At 35.8% G+C, this 26,042-nt stretch overlaps 2 protein-coding genes across 2 annotated transcripts in view; one reads left to right on the forward strand and one right to left on the reverse strand.

Annotated features, from left to right (window-relative positions):
* Positions 1-1,881: 1,881 nt before the first annotated feature.
* LOC113069415 (G-protein coupled estrogen receptor 1) lies at positions 1,882-7,652 on the reverse strand. Its single transcript, XM_026242510.1, has 2 exons — positions 7,320-7,652; positions 1,882-3,719 (listed from the first exon to the last, which is right to left on the reverse strand). The coding sequence occupies exon 2, from the start codon at positions 3,294-3,296 to the stop codon at positions 2,235-2,237; it is 1,062 nt and encodes a 353-aa protein (XP_026098295.1). The 5' UTR covers positions 3,297-3,719; positions 7,320-7,652; the 3' UTR covers positions 1,882-2,234.
* A 5,646-nt stretch (positions 7,653-13,298) lies between these two features.
* taf6 (TAF6 RNA polymerase II, TATA box binding protein (TBP)-associated factor) overlaps positions 13,299-26,042 on the forward strand; it is a 35,840-nt gene continuing 23,096 nt past the window's right edge. Inside the window, exon 1 of the mRNA XM_026254453.1 lies at positions 13,299-13,396. Within this exon, the coding sequence (XP_026110238.1) occupies positions 13,361-13,396 (36 nt within the window). The 5' untranslated portion in view covers positions 13,299-13,360. The remainder of the gene's footprint in view (positions 13,397-26,042) is intronic.

The raw sequence follows: 26,042 nt of genomic DNA on the forward strand, positions 1-26,042 counted from the left end.
AGCAGTGTTATTTTAGTATTGTTTATATAATACATTGTAGTATTTATTTTTAATTAAGTTTAATTTTGAGATTTTTAATTTAAATTGTATTTCTATTAACAAAAATTGTTTTAGTAAATAATAACAGCACTGCTCCAGGGTGAGTTTATGACTCAGGGCAAAGACAGCAGCTTGGCCATCCTCAGTCAGGACACACTACGAAGCGATTTTCTAAATCTCTCACCAGTTTTCTTTTAGGTCTATTAATACTTTAACTTGTATTGTGACATTATTTTCAAGTTTTTTTTTTTCACATAAATCCAGACTTACTTACTTTACATTTTAGTGTTTTATAATTTGCATTCATGATACTCATTGCTGCAATACAATAATAAAAAAAAGGTCTCTAAAATGTGCCCTTTATAAAGCACAATCTAGATTAGCTGTTTGTGCATTTCCTGTGGCATTTGTCATAGATAAGATAAACCATTATTTTATTATGCCTACACTGTCTTGTTTTCCATCTAAGAAGGGAAGAAATCCATTATGCAACAATATCCCGTCACCTTTCTAGTGTAGCGGACAGCGTTTGTAAAACTAGTGGTCTTATTACAAAATAGACAACCGTTTTATACGTTATTGTTAAAATGGGGCTATTTCTTCATTCATTGCTTTTTTCAAGCTAAAATGCATTACATCATTCTTAACCCCAATCCTTACATAGAAAAAAAAGAAAGAAAAAAAAAAATCCCAGGAGAACAACTTTGAGATTATTATTATTTTTTTACTTATTTGCATTCCTCATTTTCTTTTTTATTTGTTTGTCTTTGTTGTGTTTTACTTGGGAAAAAGCCCTCAGACTGCCACTGTGTTTATGAATAATTTGAGTCAAATATTGTTTTAGCCTTGGGCATGAGAGGGCTCTCTCTCTCTAGGGGAGATTCTCAACATCCTGTTATCAAGATGCTCTTGTTATCATGTCATAACCGTTTGTATATGTATATGAAAATAGCATACATTCTAATGATACTTAAATCATCCTGACACATTTTGGACAGCTAAACAAATATTTAAAATCTCATTGTGTACCTATATTGATACAGCCTCTAAACGAATTAGACAGTTTTGGATTCCTTGGAGATCTTGTTTTAGCTGGTAGAGTGCACTCATGAGAAAGCGAGAGGAATGGGAATACGACAAATAAAGAGTTCAGGGGTATTACGATCAGGTAAACAGCAGAGCTGGATGCCCTGCTTCTGAAGTCTTGAATAATGTGTTTGTGTCTTGCTATGCTGTCTGCACACCACCTGCCCACTGACTCCAGCTTCAAGGAAACAGGAGCCAACACCTGGGTTTAGTGTCGCTAACACTTGTCCAAATGAGCAGTAATCCACCAAATATGTTCGCAATGAACTATATGCACTCCAATGTTTCCCTAATGATGTTTTTGTTTAAACTTAGAGAGATTGCACATTTACACTCTTGGACATTAGTACTGCTTACAGAATCCCTAAAATATGCTGGGAGTGAATCTTACACTCTTGAAATTGCCGCAAGACCCTGTTAAAAAACAAACAAACAAAAAAAACAGCAAATGCTGGTTAGTTATGTTTTGAAGCATGGCAGCTGGTATCAGCAGGTCATGTGCTGCTAGATCTAAGCAACTAGCTCCTGCTTAAACCAGCTCATGACCAACTAAGGACCAGCTCAAACCAACTGCCATACTTCAAAAAATACCTAACCAGCATACTCCGGGTTTTTTTTTCAATGGGATTCTCATGTTTTTTAGCATCCCCTTTCAGTGAAGATGTTTGCAATGAAAAATTGTAAAAAATTTGCATTTATTCAGACTTGAAACAGAACAGATCAAGTTTCAGTTACATTAATATATAAACTGGAGAACATATAGCAATGAATCGGATTGATAATGGGTCGCAGGTGCTTCCATGACTTTATTTGTTCCCTTAAAATGAACTCAGAGACTATCATTCTATAATAGTCTTCATTGAGACATGCTGTCCTATGATTTCAATCATCTGTAAAAGGCAGCCTAAGGCCAAGCTCTGTTTCCGTGTTTTATAATCCACTTCATCAGCGGGTGATTCACCCTGTATAATCCTTGTTTCGCTCAGCCAACAAATAAGAATCTGGCAGTGTCCACGGCGTCAAGCTAACCCAAAGATCTCTCTCTGTCAATTCATGATCGAGTTCTGGAAGCGAGACAACTTCAGGAACTGCAGGTTGCCACACCTGCGCTACACTTCCGACTCGCTCCTGACAGGGATGTGCAAATCCAGGGTGTGATTACAGAAGCGGTAGACCACAGACCAGCTGGCTTTCCGCTTGATGAAGAGCCGCAGCTTGTCTCTGAAAGTCTCCCCGAGGAAGCTGTAAATGATCGGATTTAGGCAGCTGTTGGAGAACGCAGCCAGGTTGACGATGTGTCCAGTCAAGGGGTAGTCATGCCACAGTGTGGTGTCGCTGCGTTTCGACGGGTCAGCTGTGCCTTGGAGCAGTTGAATGCTAATGAAAACATTCTCGGGCAGCCAGCAAATAAAGAACACCAGCACCACCACCACAATCATGCGCAGAGCCTTCTGCCGGCGTGGCCACAGTCCTTTGTGCTTCTGGGCCCGCATGAGGATGCGGACGATCAGGGAGTAGCACAGGCCGATGATGGAGAAGGGCACCAGAAATCCGATCGTCACCTCGAGCCACTGGATCTCAAAAACATTGGCAAAGCAGAAGTGTACCTCGCCGGTGTGTTGGGTCTGCACGATGGTGAAAGGAAGCAGAGTCGCCAGGATGGAGGCCATCCAGATGAGGCAGCAGCTGAGTTTGGCGTGCTGCATGGTTCGCAGAGGACTGCTGCTCATAGAGCTAGCCAGAGCAATGTATCGGTCGAAACTCATCCATGTTAGGAAGAAGATGCTGCTGTACATGTTCACCTGGAGGAACAGTGACATGAAGGTACAGAGGACAGCGTAGTCATAGTACTTCTCATTGAGATTGAAGACTTCGATGAGCGAGTCTGCCACCAGAATAAGGTCCGCCACGGCCAGGTTGACGAAGTACAGATCAGGGATGGTCATCTTGTCCCTATGGTTGAGGTTGACCACCAAAATGAGGATGTTCCCAATGAAGCCAATGGGGAACAGGAATATGGTGTACAGGCAGGAGAGAAACAGACCGATGATGTAAAACTCATAGGTGTCTATGCTTTCTTTCACATCGGTTAGGTTGAAGTCATAAGAAGCATTGAACTGCTCAGTGCCATTTATGTAAATCTGAATTACAGTGGTAGTCTGCTCTTCCATACTGGCCTAGTCTCTGTTTCAGATGTTGTGAATGGTGCTACATACTTCATTTGTGTAAGTGCCCAGTTTGCATTGTAGAGAGCATCCTTCGCTAAGGCTGCTTTTGCATTCTGACGGCAACCGGTTGTTTACGAGAGGACGCTCAAAGTTTGATAGATTCCACCCAGACAGTTTTGCCTCTGGAGATGCAGCCAGGGTTGAAGACCTCCATTTTCAGGGCAGTCTCTCAGCTGTGGAGGCTGCCTGGGCTTGTGTGATCCATGGCACCAACACCAAGAGTCTCTCCTTAGGGACTGAGCTTCCTTTTTTTCTTTTGCACACTTTGTTCTTCACACGCATTCAATCCAGTACAGTCTGGTCTCCTCCAGTCCATGAGCATGATTTTGTTTTTTTTGTACACGAATGACACCACCACTGTAACACCTGAACAAGAGAGAGAAATATGAGGAAAATAATATCTGAAGAACAAAAGTTTTTATTTATTTTTATTTATTTTATTTTTTTGGCATCAGTTGTTTCAATGACATTATTATTTAAGGTGATAATTCTCCCCAAAATAAACATTCTGTTATAATTTATTCAATCAGGGACCAAGAATGTGAACATACATTGATTCTACAAAATTAATAAAAACAGTGATATGCAAACTCAGAATATGATGCAAACCTTTTTCTGCATCCTTTCTTTATGCAATTCAGAATGGGAGGGAAGACAGCTGAAAGGCTTGTTTGAGCTGCGCCCGCTAATTAACAGACGCATATTCAAAAGGCTTTTACATCTACCAAAATCAAACAAACAAGCCCAGACCAGATTGAAAAAGTAACATAAACTGTTCCCTCTGCCCAACTGCCCATGCTCTGCCCAACTCAATTCGACCATTTAAGAAATGGCTAAAAACATATGTTTCCTGTCTTTATTTGACCCTCTAACACTAGCACTCTCTATTCTAGTTCTATTTTATATTCTATCTATTTGTTTGGTGTGTGTGTACTGGGCTAGGTTAACTGAGACTTATCATATCACTTGTTTTGATATTGGTTTTGATTGCTTCTATTGTCCTCATTTGTAAGTCACTTTGGATTAAAGCATCTAAAAAGTAACTTGCCCCAACACTAATAATTATGTGTTTTTGCCCATGTAATGAAAGTCAGTTGGGTCCGAAACTGCAAAAAGACATAATGGACTTTCACTGAATGATGGACAAAAAAGCACTGACACATTTTTCAAAATAACAGAAAGCCATACAGATTTGGAATTACATGAGGGTGAGTAAATGAAGTGAGCTATCACTTTAATGTATTATGTTAAATATCTGCATTTGTACTTGATGGCTGCTTTCATAACAGTTTTTAATTGATTCACCCTAAGCAACGAGTGTCTACAAGCTTATTAAAATGCAAAGCAAAGTCTTAAACAGATGCATTGAAGCACCCTGAGCTGTCAGACCCATGTGCTAAACTCACAATTATTAAACAGCAAAAAGACGCACTGTCAAACTGCTTCATAGGGATAGATACAATATTTGATTTTCCTCTCAGGAGGATAGGCAAACTTTACATAACATTTATGTTCATAGCTGATTTTCACTGCACTAATGTATTTTGATTTTGGAGAGATAAATTGTTCAAAGTAGTGAACTTACACAGAGTAAATGGGTGTCTCATTATATTAGTAATTTCAGATGAATATGCCACAGTATCATCATGAATAGTGCTGTGTAATGAATTAAATCGAATGCCTCCGTGCTAATTAAAATACTCATTATGCAACAATTACCATATATTTGGAAAGAATATGTAATATTTTGATATAGGATCTGTGTTAATCCAAATTAATTTGTTAAACAAATGCAAGAATTATCTTAATGAGTATTAAAATGAAGTATGGCTGACCTAGAAATCAGGGCATATCTGACTTTTTACTTCCAACATTGATGAACTATGCCTTTCTCAAATATAATTTACCAGCGCCAAATTGAAATGTGCATAATTTAATTCACAATGAACACTACATCTATTTTGTAATGAGAAAGAAACACAGTGGTTTTAATGAGGTCTATGTGACCTGTTTGGACTCAAAATACTTTAACCTTTAAAAGAATCGGCCCGGATTAAATTCCCAATGAAACTGGTCGGCACATAGCAGAAAAGTCTAAGAACTGCAGCCAGCTTTCCAAAATTAGACCACTTATTTTCAGCGTTTTGCAGATGTCTAATAGGAGCATAAGGTTGTGATATTTGGACACTGTAAATGGCTTTGACAATCATGCAATCAAATGCAATCTTCACTTTGATTGACAGTTTGCAATATTTATCTCTTAATTAAAATGTTGGAAACATATCCATATAAGTGTCACTTTTACATTTCTGTTAATAGTTTGCTACATGAACATAATATTTGTTTGGCCCATTAAATTAAACAACTATAAACTAACAGCATTATGTAAGGCTTCCTTTGTTTTAGAAATACCATAAACAGAACTGTGAGAGTCTGATCCTGTAGCTGCAATTCATTCTCAACTGCAGACCCATTCAGATTTCATCACTGCATAATAGATAAAGGAACATTTGTTATTGCCTAAAATTAAATCTCCTTCAAACGACCCAGTAGAACAATATAACTCTTTCCGAAAAGGGATTCTGCACATTTACTCACAGATGCATCATGACATGAGCAATTTATCAGTACATTAGTGATAGAGTAGTCACGTCAACAAAAGACAAGCACACATGCACCCAGATAATTGGAAGGCGAGAGAGAGAGAGAGAGAGACTGCACATTATGATGTGTCTCAACCAGGAGAATGACTGTGCTGCTCCATCAAGCATTCCCAACTATTCAAAATCTCTGCAGTGCATTTGTAAAATTATGGTGGAATAGAAGACTTAAGATTTATTCCCCTCCCTCTTTTGGAAGACTATCTTACACTAGCATGAATTTGCATGGTGTTCCAAGCTGGTTTATTCTGGTTCATGGTGTTTTGTTGCTGGTCTTGCACAGGTGCCCCAGCATCGCCATGCTATTAGTAAAACAATACTTAACAAGTGAAGCTGCTCAACCAGCAGTCTTTCTAGTGAAGCTGGTTGACTTAATAGTCTTGCTGGTTAAGATAGTTAACTGTCATATTCTCTTTGAATTCTGAGAGACTCTGAGAGACCATTTCAGTAGCTCAAAAACGTACTTGGCATTCAAGTATCAGGTTGATATTTCATGACTTTTTATAAACAAATTTTATGATAAATTATTATAATTTATATATTATATATATATATATATATACATATACCTGTATATGAATGAACCAAAAACTTACTGACTGAAAAACTTTGGGGACTGATAGAACCCAGATATAAAATAAATGCAATGAATTTTCAAATGATACGCTATATGGCAGTTAAGCACACAGCAATATTTTAGAATTATTTATGTGGTTTATGAATTATTTTTGTTTATGCATTATTGTCATATTTTCATTTTTCATTTTACTTCACTTATACTAATTCTGTCATGTGCTTTTCTCATTCTAATTGTTTTTAATATTCATATTTAGCTTTATTTTTATTTCAGCTTTTAGTTTATATTTCTCACATAATACGCACATTTTCTTCTTTTTATTGTAATAGTATTAGTTAACAATAAATAACAACCCTGACAATAACAATAATCAATGCACAACCCTTATAGCAGTACATTCCTAAAATGATTCTGAGGGAAACAACAACAAGTGTATTATATTGTAAAACAATACTGTGTATGTTCTGTATGACTACTTTGGCTAGGGTTAAAAGGTTAATTTCTAAATCACTATTTTCAGTTTTTCACACAGAGCATTGGGCACTCAGGTACCTGAACATGAAAAAAAAAAAAAAAAAAAAAAATTAAGTACATATCGACACAAAATATTCTAGCTGTTGTGGTCTTTCCAAATGAGTTTGTTCCACAAACTAACTTAACCTCCAACTAAACTATTATGCAATGTGTTATTTATGTATACAATCCATGAATAGAAAAAAAATCACTCACTTTATTCACAAAGGCTTGTGATGCCGTCAGTGTAGTTGCCACAAATTTGTAATTCCTTTCCCAGGACAAGATCCACTGTCTGTGCCACCTACTGTTATAAGACAACTGGCTGCTGTCAGGGAGAAGGTCCAGACCAGAATATCACTACAGCTTCCTTTCTTTGTGGCCACTGGTTCACTAGCCACCCCTCTACCTCCTCCTCCTCCTCCTCTCTCTATCTCTCTCTCTCTTCTTTGCTCCATGCACGGGGACAATATCAATAGCCGGAGACCCAACAATGACAGTTACTTAGCACAGGACATATGGCTGCTGTCGCGACTCATTTCACCTCTGTTCCAGCCGCGGAGACATGCATGACACTAGTGCTCATTAGTCTAATTGCAGTTCAAAGAATGACGAAGATTTCACAAAGGCAGGTTGTTTGAAATGCTCCAGACCTGGGATGAGAATCCCTAATGCAACGATGAGTTTGAGCTATTAAAGATGATGTAAAGTGCTCGTATATGATAGAGAGGCAAAGAAATGGCACGAACTTTATGGACTGTTCATATGATTGTCCTGCTAAATACAAATGCTCCTGTTGTAAAAGTCCTGTTTCTGAACACAGTACGGTGTATATCTGTACTGAGATTAGTGCCTTAATCTTAAACAGATGATGTTTCACACCTGTGTCATTTCTGTTATACCCCACAAAAAAAATGATTTATGGAAATCATTTTTTTGCTGTAATATTTAATTATTAGAATTAAAAATGAACCAAATTCGATAATATTAATGTCTTACTTTCATTATCAGCCCTTCATGGTTTCAGTCTTATATGTATTATGTGTAGCTTATTGTGAATATAAACAATCGGTTTCTGATAGGGGCAAGCTAAACTGCATCTGCTTTTAGAGCTTCGCATTTCAGCCCAAGCTTTTCATGTTCACGCATATAGAGATGGCAGAAAGCACATCTGCTTTGTTTTCTCTATTTTACAGAAGCACAGCATTTTGATATTCATGTGAGTGTACACAAAAATAAGGGAACACCATTTACACTTCCAAATGAAATATTAGTCATATCTGAATGAGCAAAATTGATGGCTGAAAGATCATGATGCCCCGTCCCCTCCCTTTTTTGAATGCACAATTAGTTTCACTACTGTGCATGCGCACAAATACAGTGAAATTTTTGTCATACTGTACTAGGGCTTCCATAGTAGTAGGCACTATTTTCTGTGAATTTTAGGATTACAATATTGCGTGGAGCTGTTACTTTCTATGACCTTATCTATGTGGCGTGTAAGAATAAAATATGTAATGTAATAATTAGGGTTGTGCCTGAAGCGGAATGGCATGGATAATGGCTTCAAAAATGAATAACGGACAAGGAATAATTCTGCCTGAGTACTCGGCTGAAGCTGACACGGTCCGTTGTTTGCTTGATAATATTTGAGTCATGGGATCGGCGCAGTATTATACACAGACCTCTAAAGTCACGAGTGTGAAGTGAATGAATGTAAACTTTATGAGTGAAAAGAGCGCAAATCAAACACCGCGTTGCTGTTGCCTCCGTGCATCTCTCAGAAATCAGAGCTTTGCAAATTTGTAATTTCACCTATAATAATACATCATACACATTATATTATTTATAAATAGGGATGTGCAACAGTGATCGAGTACTTGAGTACTCGACCGCGATAATAGATCACGTAAACGATGATCGAAATTATTATTATTTTTTTTTTTATTGGTTATGGCAGCACGTTGGGCGGCGGCCTGATCTCTGATTTGTTAGCTTCCCACTTGATGCCTCAAAAGACATAATAAGACATCATGGCCTCAAAGTCACGTAGTGATGGCTGGCTTCCCTTTGAGAAGAACGATGAAAAAACTGTTCAGGGTAAGCTGTGCGGCGCCAAGCTGTCACACAAATCTACAACAAATACAATGCACTATCATCTAAAATTTGTACATAAAATATCTGGCGATAACAGAGCGGCAACTCAGACGAGCATTGAATCACCTGCCGTAAGACCTAAATGCAGCTCAGGCAGAACCGAGAAGACGACAAAGCTATTCGCTGAAATGGTGGTGAAAGATTTGCTGCCCATTAGTTTCAGGGACAGAGAAGGTTTACTTGTCCAGTGGTGCCTGGCTGTTCCTGCAACATATTTTTCCAGCGGAGCGAATTTATTCCACTAAATGTGAACAGGCTGCGCACTTGGCTCTCATCTGAGCACGTAGACCGAATTATCTTTTTGAATGTTTCACCGGTCGTGGTAAATATAATATCCTTTTTTTTATTTATTTCTTTTTTTTTTATAATATTATTATTTTAGTTTTGAGTTTTAGCCATAGTTAAAATATCTAGGCTATTTGGTCTCTGTTTTATACCTTATATAATAGTTGTTTGGTTAAAGTTTCACTCCTGGATCAAAATATGCTGCTAAAGTTATAGCCTACTGGAAGACAATGTTTTGTAAAAAAAAAATGCAGTTGAATAAATCAGCAAAAAAAGAAAAAGTATCTTTGTGTGTTAATTTTTAAATCACAGACAAATAATGAAATGGTCTTTATAAAATAAAAATGTAGCCTAATTGCATTATATTCGTAGAGATGACGAAGATCAAAATTATTTGTTTGTCATAGTTTTTATCTTAAATATATTTTAAATCTTATTCAATTATTTAGCAATAATCAGTGATTTCCATGCTGTTAAATAATATTTAAATAATATTTTGGTTGATCAGAAAGTGCAAATTTAATACAAAATATTAATATTAAATATTAAAATACATAAAAAAATAACGATAGTGACACTAATGTGAATTTATTGTACTTTCGTGTAGGTAAAGCACAATCCGATCGAGTTACACTTTTGGTCAAGTTCACATCTTCATCGGCAAATTTTTTTTTCAGATAAACGTTGCAAGAGCTAGTCTACGTCTGATTAATTAACATGAAACAATTATGCTGAAATCGCTGCATATCATCGATTCGTTTCATGCTCATATAAGCAATGCCCAATAATTATATTGCTCTTAAATGTTTTATTTTTCTATTATTATTGATATTTTTTTACTGATGTCATAATAATGCAGCTGAGCTTTTTTTTTCGTGGCATAATTCAATTCATATGGCTTCGAAAACGTGCAGGTGGTTTATGGAAAATAAAACTTCAGTGTTCTACAGCTGGATCTGCTGGAATTAGAGGATGCTTCCCAGCCTGTTTCCTATGAGTCTGACAATTCCTCAAAGTCAGCCATGATCACGAGTCACGTCTAGATAGTTTAGTCACGTTTGTTTTGTTTACGGAACCATCAACTAATGCGCTAATCACTCCGCCCAAGTAGCCACTCCTCTCAAGTAACGTTAGCTGTGCTCCTGCTCCTAGTGAGAATATAGTTCCCAGTATTTATACGATTAAAAATGTCTCATATAGCCTTGTTATTTGTACACGCTGTGACTATACAGATCACAACATCTAAATTGGAAAATGTTTGCATTATTTTGTCACTTATTGGGATTACTATGCTACCATTATACATTTACATCCAGTCTTTGTGCTAAGCTAGGCTAGCGGTGGGTGCGTCAAATAACACTTACAGAACGCACAGAAATGAAAAAGGTATGTATGGACTTATCTAACTCTGGGGGATACTGTGAATAAGCTAAAGTCCCAAAAAGTCAGAGTGTTCCTTTAATAACGTAGATGAAAATATATTGTGCTGATACAAGTTGTAATGTTATGTCTATGTATCCCCCTCCCCCGCATAAGCCCACCCCCGATTAATCGATCAATCGTTTTTGAAACCTATCCATGATCCAGATGAGAAATTTCCCAAAATGCCCATCCCTATTTATAAATATTTAAAAGGCAATGGTTTAAAGCTCACGGTACGATATGAAACAAATGAATGGAATAACAGTGCGCTCACCAATCAAACAGCCGCGCTGCGCGTCTCAGTCTCTCAAAAACAAAATCAGTTCTCTCTCAAGAGAAGGCTAATTATCAGGTTAGACACGGATACATTTTCTACTTGTCCTACATGTTTGCATCTTTACCTTTGCTGGTTTGCGCGGCACACGCACATTTGTTTATAAGTTCAATAAACATTAAGACTTGCTTAAAGAGTTCTGTGTATGAAAATGTGTGCATTGAATTGATTGGGTCGTGTTCAAATGATCACTAAACGTTTGTCATGACATCTATCTGCTTGCATGATAAATATTATTTTAGAAATTAATAATTCATATAGTTTATTACGACATGCATATGTTCCGTGATAACTACGAAAAAAAAAGATAAAGTCATAATGGTCTTATCATGTAACTATACAACGTTGTATCCGAATGCAGATAAGAGAAATGTTGTGATTGTTACAGATACAAATACTGGCTGTTACATGAAAATGTAAATATGTAATGTCATAATTATAAAGTTTTTAAAATGTATATATGTAATTGTTGCATAAGGCTATACATTAATAAGCATTTATTGATTTAAAAAAAACAAAACTATTTAATGTAGTCAAGTTACTCAAGTATTTTTTTTTTATAAAAAATCGACTACTAGAAATTTGTAGTCTTGCAACCCCTATACTGTACAACATATTTCATTATTGTAAATGGTATGTTTAAGGCTATCTAGGTGTAGACGTAAATAAAACATAGTCTAAACAGGTAGAAAATTAAATTATACAATTAAACTTTTCAGAACGCAGCAAGTGCCACCGCTACTGCAAGGGGTTTTAGTGCTGGAAATCCATTTATCCTACTCTGAAGCTTCTGCGTCATCATGGAGAGCAGGTCATGGTTTCCTAGCAACAGCAGATGCACGGGAGCACGAGCGTTCAGAGTTCAGGCTAAAGAGTGCTTTGGAAAAAAGAAGTATAGTCCTAGCCTATAACACTCAACAATAACCCACCTTTTCTATCGTTTAATTTTTTAAGGCATAATACACACATCCTTAAATGTAATCTATTCCAAGTTAATATCCCATTTTTTACATGACTTCTAGTATAAAAAACAAAGTCGCAGGTTCATCCTATTATTCTTATTCTTATTTTAATTTTAATTTTTTTTATGGTGTGAGTCAGAGAAAATTGTGATGTGAATAGAGTGTCATGAACTTGCAGCCTGGTACACATAGATATTTTTGCTTGTACAGCTTGTACTTGTACCAACTGCCAAGGTCAGGATTTTACATTCAAACACTTTCATTAGCCTGTAGATCGAAATGAAAGCCCCTTAAAACAACATAAATTGTGTGGGTTTAATGGTTTCATAATCAATGTTTAATAACCATAACATGCAGTAAGAGCCTTTGTGTAAATTACTTTTTATATGCATTAGGCTGCAGCCTATATGAATATCTCACATTTTGAAATTAACTTTCTAAAAATAAATGTAAAATACTTTTTCTAACGATTTTTAAGGTTGTAATAATGTTATATTATAAAGTTATTTTTGTTTTATTTTGTTATTTGATCTCCGTTTACAAAACAAAGTATAATTGCAGTCAGTTTGCAAACTGTCCTTTTTGCCACCTGGCGGGAGTTTTATGAACGACTTTAACATGCAACTGACTTGCAGTTAATGCTGTGGCCCTGCAGCGGCGGTACATGTGGCAGTAGTAGGCATTTTAGTTGGCCACCTACTGTAGGCCTATGTTTGTCACATCATTACACGAGTGTTTGATAACCACATTTGAGTTATAGTTGCAAAAAATGTTCATGTATATATATTCTGTTTATGTAGGCTATATACTTTATTCTATATTCAGTACCAATAAAAGTTTGGACAAACGAATGGGTCCAAAATTTTGACTATACTGTAATAAACTGTAATAAAATTTACCATGCATTAACTGTATTTTCCATTATCGCCCTAAAAATGTTTGTCCCTGTGACATTCACTTGTTTTGCATGTTTTGGAGCATTGTAATATATTACTGATCCATTTTTTCTTTCACTTTGACATGTTGTATGTTTGTTGTTGTAATTCTGATGACAGGAAGCCCTGCAGAGCATAGCCACAGACCCAGGGCTGTACCAGATGCTGCCACGGTTCAGTACCTTCATTTCTGAGGGCGTGAGTACATTCATGAACTACATATATCTGCTAATGCTTTTATTTTTATTAGCCAGTGTAACATGGCTACTACAACCAGTAAGGGTATAGGTCAGGGGCTCCCAAGCATTTTCATTCCAGGACCCACCCAAGGACAAGAATAATCTATCCCAAGACCCACCGAAATATTTAAAATAAAAATATGTTGTCAAGAAATATGACAACACTAATATGCACAATTTGTATTTTCACAATACTGGAATCTAGGGCTGTCAAAAAAAATCTTATTTTGAATATTCTTCGATAGAAAGCCTGACATGTCTACTTTTAAACTTAACAAGTGCTGCCGAAAAATATTCTGTGATAAGGTAATCCATATGAAAGCAACGCAGTGTCTGTTTTTCACGGCTCCCTTCATTATCTTCTAATGCGACCATCTCCCCTGCGCTGAGCACCCGGTTCAGATTCTAATGTTTCACTGAAACGTGTGGCTTGAACACACCCACACAACAGAAGACAACGCAGCCAGACTGTTCTTCAAGTTCTTTTTATTTTACTGTTTGCTTCGCGATGAGAGGAATAAGACATAATTCACCCCAAAAAGATGTGATGTGGTTGAGGATTTGAGATTTGAATTTCCTCAGAAAAAAATAGCACTTTATTCTGCAGAGATCATAATGTCAATGTCAATTTTAATGTCACATTTATTTATATAGCACATATCCAAGGCCAGGGCCTACCAAAGTACTTCACAGTCAAATACACAAAAAAAAGAACAATGAAATAACAAAATGCTAAGAATAAAGGTACATATAGAATACAACACATTCATCAAGGCGGCTCCCCTGTGCCAAAAGCTACTTCAAACAAATGAGTCTTCAGCAATGATTTAAAAGTGGACAGGCTACTAGCAGTCCGCACAGCTACGGGCAGTGAGTTCCAGAGAGTGGGAGCTGCTACTGAGAAGGCTCGATCACCACTGGTTCTCAGTTTCGATCTAGGAACCTCCAGGACCATCAGGCTGGCTGAACTGAGGTCTCTGGAGGGCCTATGCAACCTGACAAGGTCTGTAAGGTACTCTGGGGCTAGCCCATTGAGACATTTAAAAACAAATAAAATAACTTTAAAATCAATCCGATACTTTACTGGAAGCCAGTGAAGAGATGAGAGCACTGGATTAATGTGCTCCCGCTTCTTCCTGCCACTTAAAAAGACGAGTTGCTGCATTCTGTACAAGCTGCAGACGATAGAGCTCAGACTTCCCAATGCCTGTATACAAGGAGTTGCAGTAATCCAGGCGAGTGGTAATAAAAACATGAATAACTTTTTCTAGGTCAGCCTGTCTCAGATACGGTTTGACTTTAGCTATCAGTCTAAGCTGAAAAAAACTAGACTTAACCACAGCACTGACCTGCTTATCCAGTTTAAATGCACTGTCAACAATCACTCCAAGATTCCTGGCATGGGATCTTAAATGAAGTGCTAGTTGGCCAAGGGAGCTGGTAAGAACCTGAACCAACTCTGGACGACCAAACAAGACAACATCCGTATTATTCTCATTAAGTTTTAAAATGTTTAGATCCATCCATGTCTTAATATCGCTCATGCAGTTCATCATGGCCTATAAAGATTCTTTTGCTGTAACATTTAGCGGTAGATACACCTGCACATCATCAGCGAAGCAGTGGAAGGAGATGCCATGCTTCCTGAATATGAATCCCAATGGGAGCATATACAGGGTGAATAGGAGTGGACCCAAAACTGACCACTGCGGCACCCCACAGGTCAGAGGGGCCAGTGAGGAGGAAAACTCTCCCATTTGTACAGAAATTGATCAGTCTGTTAACTACGACTCAAACCACTTTAGGACAGTGCCTTTTAAGCCAACACAGTGCTCTAAGCGCCACAGAAGAATTTTATGATCAACTGTGTCGAAGGCTGCAGTCAAATCAAGCAGAATTAGAATGGCACAGTTGCCAGTATCAAGGTGTAAGAATAGATCATTAAAAACTTTTAAAAGAGCAGTCTCCCTGCTATGACGAGACCTAAAACCAGACTGAAACTGTTCACAAACATCAGCTTTATTAAAAAAATGTTGGACCAGAATTAACACAGCTCTTTCTAAAACCTTTGAAAAAAAAGGGAGCTTAGAAATGGGTCTAAAATTAGATTAGACAAAACCAAAGGGTCTAAGTTCTTCTTCTTCAAAAGAGGCTGAACTATGGCATGTTTGAAGGAGGATGGGACGCAGCCAGAACTAAGACACAAATTAATAAATTTCAGAATAAAAGACTCCACCGAACAGAAGACCTTAAATAGACATGATGGGATGCTATCTGTTTGACAGTTAGCTGGGTGTAAATGTGCAACTATCTCATTCAGTTCAGAGAGACAGACCGGTTCAATGCTGTCAAAGACAGCTGTGCTTGCTAGAGGAGCTGAGGGGTCCTGAGCAGATTGAGATTCTAATAGCAGAAATCCTATCTGTAAAAAACTGCAGAAAAGCCTCACACAATCTAAAAGAAGGCTCCATACAAACAGCATCACCAGAGTTCACCAGTGAATCAAATACATTAAAAAGAACCTGAGGCTTATGAGCATTTTTTGACACAAATGAGGAGAAATATTCAGTTTTTGCAGTTTTTACAGCCTGCTGATAATTAATAAGACTGTCCTGAAGGAGTTCCCTAGAAATTTGAAGATTGACCTTTTTCCATTTTCTCTCCGCCTGTCTACATGTGCGCCTGAGCGCATGAGTAGACTCATTCAGCCAGGGCTCCTTCTGTGGCTTTATAAGTAAGTCTTATGTTAAACATAAGTAAGTCTCTTTTTATTTATTTACATACTTGTACTAGTTTTCACATAACGTGTAAACATTTTACTAGTTAGACTTTTTCCAAAGACTTTTCCAAACTATAATTCCTGACTAAATGTATAATCAAGTGAAATATTATGAAGTTTCAATAACAATATACAATACTATACCATTCAAAAGCTTGATGTAAATAAAAATAATTGTAACAAATAAATATAACTGTAACAAATGTAACACAATGCTGTTCTTTCAAATTATCTCCCCTAAAAAAACTGAAAACAATATTCCCAGCTCTTTTCAACATTAATAATAATAATAATGATAATAATGACAAATGTTTTTTGTAGAAAATAAGATTAATGATTTCTGAAGGCTTGTGTGACTGGGGTAATGATGCAAAAAAATCAGTTTGAAAGTCAGCTTTGATTGTTCCTAATAAACTGTTTAACTGCACTCCCAAGTGGATTTTCAATTATGTTGTGGGATAATTAAATATATTCTAAATAAACTACGAACATAAAATGATATCGATTTATTTTGTCCTCACATTCTTTCTTGTAACTCCTCCCTCTCAGTGACAAAGCTGACTGAAAGGCTCATTATGCAGCTCATTATGTGGCCCTTTGTCTTCTCAGGTGCAAATCACAATGATATTCATGATAGTTGATGCCTACTCGCATATGACTTTTACAAACAAAAAGTGTCTTAGAACATTTAAATCAATATATTGTTTTCTGTGTGTGAGTAAACATGATTTTCACATAATTTAGAAAGAAAAATTGCAGGCTACAAGCTCCAGTTCTCAAAAGTCCCGTGAACCAATGTCCTGTATGTGTTTTATTGCCTTATTCAAGTGATTTAACGTTTTAAGTTTTTCACTAACCACGCATAACATCAGCCCGTTTTTATGGTGAATTGTGTGAAAAATACTGGGGTTTTTTTTACACTCGAAACATGAACACATGTTATATTGCACACTGTAAACACAATCAAAGCTTAAAAAAAGCGTGTAAAACGGGACCTTTAACAGTTCAGAACAAACAAGGGACTCATGAGCAACCATACAATATCTTACTCAGGACAGAACTAAATAAGAAAATAACATGCATTTTGTACGATCTCTCTTATTTTGTTTAAATTATTCAAGTTTTTACAGATTCTGCAAGGGGTTCCAAACTTTCGCATGCCACTGCATTTGTAATTTTTTTTAATGAAATATTTTATATAAAATTAGTTTTGAACAATTGTTGTTTATAGGTTATATTCATTATTAAAAAAAATCTTTATGAAGAATAGCTTATTTATTTAAGAAAGGATTAAAAATAAAGTAAAACATTTTTTTTTTGTCGACTGTAAACGGTGACTGAGCAACTGGAACAGACCTGGTCCGACTGGGCACAAACTGTCTCTAGATCAAATAACATTCATTATCGCATGACAGTTATGTAGTGTGTTCTCTGTATGGCTGGGCAAAATAATAAATTTTTTAATTAATCGCACTAAATAAATCACTAAATAAGGACGTGAACACATGAACAACATCTCCAGAACTGATCTGACAGTCACTTCATGAGCATTTGACCGTTTGATTTTGATTGAGTAAAACTAACTAAATTACATCACATACACAGAACTGTAAATGTACGTCAACCCATCAAAATAAAAGTCTGGTTAAAGACTAATGTTCTGCAGAAAGTACATAGACTGCTACTTAAAAAAAAGCAATTTTCTTAAAGGTTTAATCACACATTTCTTCCATGTCTAATTTTTTATAGTTATTTCCTTTGTTTACCAAAAAGTTAAAGTTTGCTTAATTTTCAATAATTAAAAGGTAAATTAAATTAATGTTTTATGTGTTTAAAGTTTAATGTGCATCTCAGAAAATGCTTTATTTAAAACCCCAACTCAATGGCACTTAAATGCACTTAATTCATCTGTTAACTTTATTGTCAGAGAAACAATGGGTAATAATTTAATGTTTATTTTGATATATGCATTATGCATTTAAAAACTAAATATATATATATATATATATATATATATATATTTTTTTTTTCTTTTTTAAAGGAAACTTTGTTAATTTTAATAGACCCAGGAGTCTAATTTTCTCTTTCATAATTAATATTGCACTTTAATTAAGCAAAAACACATTTTATCTGATTACTCGATTAATCAATGTAATTTAAGGTAGAATACTCGATTACTAAAATATTCGATAGCTGCAGCCCTACATTTAACCAATCCAAAGTGCACACACCAAGAACACACACCCGGAGCACTGGGCAGCCATTTATGCTGCGGCGCCCAGAGAGCAGTTGGGGGTTCAGTGCCTTTCCCAAGTGCACCTCAGTCATGGTTTTGAAGGTGGGAGAGAGCGTTTTACATTCACTCCCCCCACCTATAATACCCGCCTGACCGAGACTCGAACTCGCAACCTCTGAGATAGGAGTACAGATCTCTAACCATTAGGCTACAATATTTTTTTTTTTTTATTGCTACTGGCGACCTTGATGAAACCATAACATCTCCATAACATCATGGAGAATCCACACTAGGGCTGTCGCGATATACCTTGACGATTGACGATAACCCTGATATTCAAATACATAATTATCAATATCTTGTTAATTTAGTGTGTAAGGATATACCGGTATTAGTGATAACCGCAATATTAAAATGAACAGTTCTCTTATGTTGACACCACATGTAAATACTTGGTAACAGTACCTGGTTGAGTGCCTAGGTGGCAGTATCGTGCCTAAACTCTGACACCTATCACAAAAGAAGACGACACAGCACTCCCAGCTACTCTGAGGAGAGCTGTGTTTATCAGAGTAAGTTGTTATTATTTTACTAATCATAGACTGGGAAATATTATATAACCTATTAACAGCGGTTTTCTGTGTTCATATACTTAAGTAAAGGGTGATTATTTTAATAAGTACCGCGTTTTCTTTACTCGTCTTATTTTTGTATTTGCAATCAATACGGCCTGTGCGTAGTAAATCTTTATTTCTTTCCTTTTTCAAATCTATGAACAATTACACGATTAAAACGGGTCTTGAAAAACTGAGCGACCACATTGCTACATTAAACTCTGTAAAATGTTAAGTTGGTCACAGTGCCATGCACTTAATGCCTCATCTGTGGTCATTCTTCAGTAAGGTTCATTAGTTAACATTAGTTAATTACATTAGTTAACATATATAAATAACATAAATAATAATGAACAATATTTCCACAGCATTTATTAATCTTAGTTCATATTAATTTCAGCATTTACTAATGCATTGTTAAAATCACAAGTTGAGTTTGTAAACATTAATGTACTATGAACATTGAATAAATCGATTTTTATTAACATTAACAAAGATTAATAAATTGTGTAATAAATGTATTGTTCATTGTTCATTCATGTTCGTTAATACATTAATGTTAACAAATGGCATCTTATTGTAAAGTGTTACCATTAATATTTATTCATCATACTGTTGAACTTGACAGTATTTTCTCTCTTGTTATTTCATAAGAGCTTCAAAGAAGACGGAGAAAGCCAGAGTCTTGTGCCCTGCATTTATCAGTATCAATATTATGCTTGTTGGGTGAAAAAGAAAAACTCAATAAACAAAGTAAAAAATAGTTGACTGATATCTTCCCCACCCCAAGGTTTCTGTAGATATCACGATATATTGACATCGTGAATTCTTATGGCCACAATAACAAGTGATATGAAAAATCTAATATCGTGACAGCCCAATCCACACCAAATTTCAGGGATCCCTTCAGCTCGAGGAACCCTCTGGAACTCAATTGAAGTATACATCTAGAGTTCCTCTTTTTTTTTTTTTTTTGATTCTTTATTTCTTAAACAATTTAATTTATAACTATTTACAACAAAGCCCAAGACCCGCCCACATTCATAAGATACAGAGATAAGAAGAAGAAAAAAGAGAGAGGAGGGAATCATTGTTTAGAGGTATAACCAATACCTCTCAAGATTTCAAGAGGTCTGATAAAGTCTCAACAAGGTCCAATCAAAACTGTACTGCCCTTCTGGTGGCACCATGCACTTTAGCTGTGGTACACTCCAAAAGAGCAATGTCCAGCAGATAGGACATCCAAGTAGATGGCTTAGTAGCTGGGATAGATGGCTCAAACCAAAGTTTCAGGATAACCTTTTTGGCAGTAGTGAGGGCAGCAGACAAAATGTCAGTCATCTGATTGACAGACAGTGATAGCGAGGAATTATCCTACAAAAGAAAAAGCAGTGGATCCTTTTGGAGTCTTTAGAAGATCAGTCAATATGTCCTGCACCGAGGATCAAAACATCTCAATTCTAGAACAGTCCCAGAACATATGCATATATGTACCTTGACTAGGTGACATAAGGGGTCAGGCTTTCTTTTCATTTTATATAATAAACAGGGAGTGGCATACACATTATAGATTAATTTATAATGAATCGTTTGATGTGCTGGGTTCTGTGAGGTAGCAAAACAATTTCTTCACACAATGTCCCAGTCAATCAGAGTGTTAAGTTCTCTCTCCCAGAAGCTATCAATCGGAATAGTTGAGTACTGTCACACCACAAGTGATTTATAAATTATACTCACAATACCTCTAGAATCCATACTAGAATCTATCCAGTTTATCATAGGCTGAGGAGATAGTTTAGTTGACCAGGGTACACCATATGCTGTCAATCCAGATCTCAGTCTTAAATACAAGAAAAAGGAGAATCCTGGGGGAGAGAATTCATCTTTTAGAATCTGAAAGGACCTGAGCCCATAATCATTGTATAGATCTTTTTAACCCTTTCGAGTCGATTAACGCATATATGCGTTTTGAGTCATTTTCACCTGATAACCCCGAAAAGAAGTTAAATTACACTCTCAGTTTTAATCGTACAGATAAGAGCAATACATCAGTCGAATCTCTAAAGGGTCTAGTTTTTTTTGGATACAGACATAATAACAAAAAACATTTGTGCACTTATAAAATAAAGATAACAAACAAGGTGCGCTTTCTACAGTCTTTGTCTCCGCTGATCGTCATGTACAAACATTTCATTAAAATGAACTGTAACTCCTTGAATACTCAACGAAGAGACATGAGAGAGATATCTATAGAAAGCCTGGAATGTCTACTTTTAAACTAAACAAGTGCTGCCGAAAACAAATATTCTGAGATAAAGTAATCCATATGAAAACAACGCAATGTCTGTTTTTCATATCTCCGCTCATTATATTTAATGTGACCACGCCCCCGCGCTTAACGCGCTATTCAGATTCAAACTGAAGCGCGCGGCTTGAATACGCCCACACAGAAGAAAAGGCAGCGAGACTGTTCTTCAAGTTTTTATTTTATTTTACTGTTTGCTTCGCGATGAGAGGACTAAGACATAATTCACCCCAAAAAGATGTGATGTGGTTGAGGATTTGAGAAATGGATTTCCTCAGAAAAAAGAATGAAGCACTTTATTCAGCAGAGATCATAAACATGAGTAAGTCTCTTTTTATTTATTTGTACTAGTTTTCACATAACGTGTAAACATTTTACTAGTTAGACTTTTTCCAAACTATAATTCCTGACTAAATGTATAATCAAGTGAAACATTATGAAGTTTCAATAACAATATACAATACTATACCATTCAAAAGCTTGATGTAAATAATATAAATGTGACAAATAGAGATAACTCTAACAAATGTAAAAACAATGCAGTTCTTTCGATTTATTCCCCCTAAAAAAAACTGAAAAATATTATCAGCTCTTTTCAACATTAATAATAATAATAATAATAATGATGATAATAAATGGGGTTTATTTGGTAGAAAATAAGATTGTTAAAAGGATTTCTGAAGGATTGTGTGACTAGAGAAAGGATGCCAAAAAATTTGAAAGTCAGCTTTGATTGTTCCTAATAAACTGTTTAACTGCTCCCCCAAGTGGATATTAAATTATGTTGTGGGATAATTAAATATATTCTTAATAAACTACAAACATAAAATTATATAGATTTATTTTGTTCTCACATTCTTTCTTGTAAGTCCTCCCTCAGTGGCACAGTTGAATGGGAGGCTCATTATGCAGCTCATTATGCAGGCCTTTGTCTTCTCAGGTGTAAATCACAATGATATTCATGATAGTTGACGCCTACTCGCATATGACTTTTACCAACAAAAAGTGTTTTAGAAAATTTAAATCAATATATTGTTTTCTGTGAGTGAGTAAACAAGATGATTTTCACATCATTCAGAAAGAAAAATTCTAGGCTACAAGCTCCAGTTCTCAACTTTTCCGGCAACCAATTTTATGTATGTGTTTTATTGCCTTATTCAAGTGATTTAACATTTTTAGTTTTTCACTAACCATGCATAACATTTTTTTCCTCAAAAATACAATCATGTACATGCATGCATTTCACATATTATTATAGCCCAGTTTGTGCTGATTACAGTGATATTAGACTTTACCCATTTAGATATTTATAAGAAACTGAAAAAAGCACAAATATCAGGGCATGACAAAACTTCTCAAGGCCCCAAAAATACCCTTAGACTCCAGAGTGTAAATACCACATTCAACCCAGCATTTATAGAGCTCCTCTTTTGAATGAGAACACCCCCACGTCGAAAGCCCCGGGGTTCATTAGTTACTTGTGGTTAAATTTGTGGTCTGGCACAGACTGATCTAGCAATCCCAGGGGGCTCCATGTTCTGTACAAATCCAAGCCTCATAGTTCAGCACGCTTGTGATCCATGGATTAATTGCACAATTTAACCATAATAGAGTACAAGTTTATAATTTGTTCATATTTACAAACGCAAGCAAATTTTAAACACTTCCAGAAAGAAAGGGCAAAAGGGAACTTTTAATAGTCTCAAGTGAATGAAAACAGCTGAGAAAGAAGAAATGGGATGTGATGTGTATCATTATATCAGATTCGTGCCTCAGGTCTTCAAAGGACAGCGGCCTATAAATACTGATTCTGTCATTTATGATCATTAAACAACAAAACAGCTGTGATAAAATGTATATTTGATTTATACTATTTATAATATTTTTTTGTAATTATTACATTTATGTATTTGAATACTACCAACCTTATTTTATTTATAGCATATTGTGTTGTATTTATCTATGCTTGTAATTTGTGTATTTGTCCTTATTTTTACTGGCTGTTCTCGTGTCTCTTTAATCATGTTCTTACAACAGTAATATTTGCTGTGGTATCAAAGAAGTACTTCGCTTTAAGTAATAACTGGAAAGTTTTTTTTAAGATTGAAATACTTTTTTCTTGTTAATCCAAAAAAATTATCCTATCCATGGGTCAAAAATAGTAATTTGATTCGAACCATTAGATTTGTGATCCATTGAACAAGTATAATATACTCAAAGAATTTCAGCTAATATATCAATATTGTCCTCTTTTTTTTTTTTTTTTTTTACTCCCTAATATCTGTATCTGCCCCAAAAAAAACCATATCAGTCTGGCTCTACATTTTACAGTTTCATTTGAGAAAACTACCGTTACATACACAGCAGCAACAGTTCCTCACTTCCTGTTTTCTTTTTTAATTTTAAAAGCAAACCTCTGTTGTGCTGCACTTTGTTTGTCAAAAAATAAAAGGGTTTAATTTTCATTTGATTAGGATAAATTAAATATTTTAGGCCTGCGTCATATTACCACAAAAATAAGAACATGCTTTAAAAAGGACCCTATACAAAAAAAAAAGAACAAAAAGAATAGGTTTAAAGGAAAGGCCTGTGGCTCTTTCACCATTTGTAAACATATGTTTACTGTTAATGTTTTTTTAAATATCAATAACATTTCTATTAATACTATATTAGACCCTTATTAGAGTCTTAAATGTGTGTATATATATATATATATAATATGAGAATCGAATCAAGAGCTTGCAAATTAAAATTTAATCGAATCAGGACATCTGGAACAATACCCAGCCCTAGTTCTCGGCTTCACTGAATGAACGGAAGACTCAGACATTGGTGATCTGCTATCGCCTCCTACCTCACAAGTTGGAGACTCAGAACAAGAAGTGTCTGTTGGAAAGATACTTTTAGCCCTTTTTTTCTTTGCCGGGAGTCAAATATATCAACCATGTGTGCGGTAATAGCATCTACGGTAATTCACGTTGGCCAAAACACACAAGGAAATGTGTCACTGACATTTGCATTCGGTCGGGATAAGTTTTCTCAGAGGATCACTGAGTTTGCTGAAAAACAGTAGGTAATTTGCTCTGGAAATATTACAGAGGTTGTGTGAGAATAACAGACGTGTCAGATTCGGACGGGATTAAAATCACCAAGTACGTCTGTGAAACACAAATTCCTTTAACGACCTGTTAAACTAGTCCCGTCCGAATAGGGCTAAAGGGCGCAAAAAGTCCAAACCTGATGGGATACAGTTGAGCTATCATTTGCTAATAATGAGCCATGATATGTTTATGATATGTTGGATTAAAAAAATTATAGCCTGAATGCATTGTAAGTCACTTTGGATCAGGGATGTCCCGACCAGGTTTTTCTGCCTCCGAGTCATTTGATTTTGAATATCTGTCGATACAGAGTCCTGATCCGATACTTCTATAATACTTAAAAAAAAGAATCAAGAAGAGCGAAAAAACTGATCCAGGATGTTCAATAAATTACATTTTGAAATGTATTCCAATATAAAACAGCTATTTTAAATAGGCTAGTAAAAATATTTCAAAATCTTACTGTTTTGCTGTACTCTGGATCAAATAAATGCAGGCTTGGTGAACAGAAGGGACTTCTTTTAAAAAAAAAAAAAAAAAAACATTAACAAGCTTACTGTTCAAAAACTTCTGACTGGTACTATAGACAACTTTAAATTTTCTCTAATTTCTAGCTTTTAATTGGCCTAGAAATCTATAAATGCTGGACAAAAAAAAAAAATAATAATGATTTGTTTATATACTACAAACACTGTTTATCACATAAGGCAGAATAGTTTCTATACTGTAATAAATGCTATGTCAATTAGCAATGCATTGTTCATATACTTTATTTATCACCTGCTGGAGAAGACTTGAAAAACAATTTAATGTCGTGATCGTATATTAATGTCTTCATGTTTGCATAAGTTTCTGTTTTCCTGTGAGCACCACAGCGATAGCTGGATGCTTTTGTCCATATTAGGAATTTCCTGATATCAGCGCTAGAGCGCACTCCGGCTTCGAGTATGAATGAAACACACACTGCATGAGAGTTTAGTGCTCTGTGATGTTCATCTCGCTGTATTCTGGGCCCGAATTAAATATCAGGTCATGCGCAGAGTATCATGTCTCTTTGAGTTTGAATATATATTTATTCACACGAGCTCTTGAAAACAAAGTGATGTCATGCCGCACGCGTTGCTGTTTCTGAGTGGAGTCAAAAGGGTCTAACTCTGTGCCACCGCATAACTAAAGATGTGTTAAAAATGAATGAGAATATATATATATCCGAGACCTGATCGGGAGGGAACGTCCTATTCCGATCGAGTCTGAAACCACGCGATCGGGCCCGATTTCCGATCACGTAATCGGATTTGGACATCCCTACTTTGGATAAAAGCGTCTGCTAAATACATAAATGTAAATGTAATAGGCCTGCTCCCGTGAACTGTTGTGTTAACAGTCAAAGCCATTAAAATTAACTGTACTTTATCTGAGGGTGAAGTGAAAGTATTGCAGATTACGTCCATTTAAGGTCTCCAAACATAGGTATGAATGAATTTGGATAGATCTTTGTGGTCTTTCTTAATTTTTTTTTTTTTTTTTTTTTTATGGCAGTTCTTCCTAAACCTTAGAATTGGGTTTGATG

Source organism: Carassius auratus, chromosome 5 (genome assembly GCF_003368295.1).
Source record: "Carassius auratus strain Wakin chromosome 5, ASM336829v1, whole genome shotgun sequence".
Lineage (NCBI taxonomy): Eukaryota > Metazoa > Chordata > Actinopteri > Cypriniformes > Cyprinidae > Carassius > Carassius auratus.

Coding starts and splice junctions, on each gene's coding strand:
- LOC113069415 (XM_026242510.1), bottom strand. CDS start 3,296: ATGGAAGAGCAGACTACCACTGTAATTCAGATTTACATAAATGGCACT.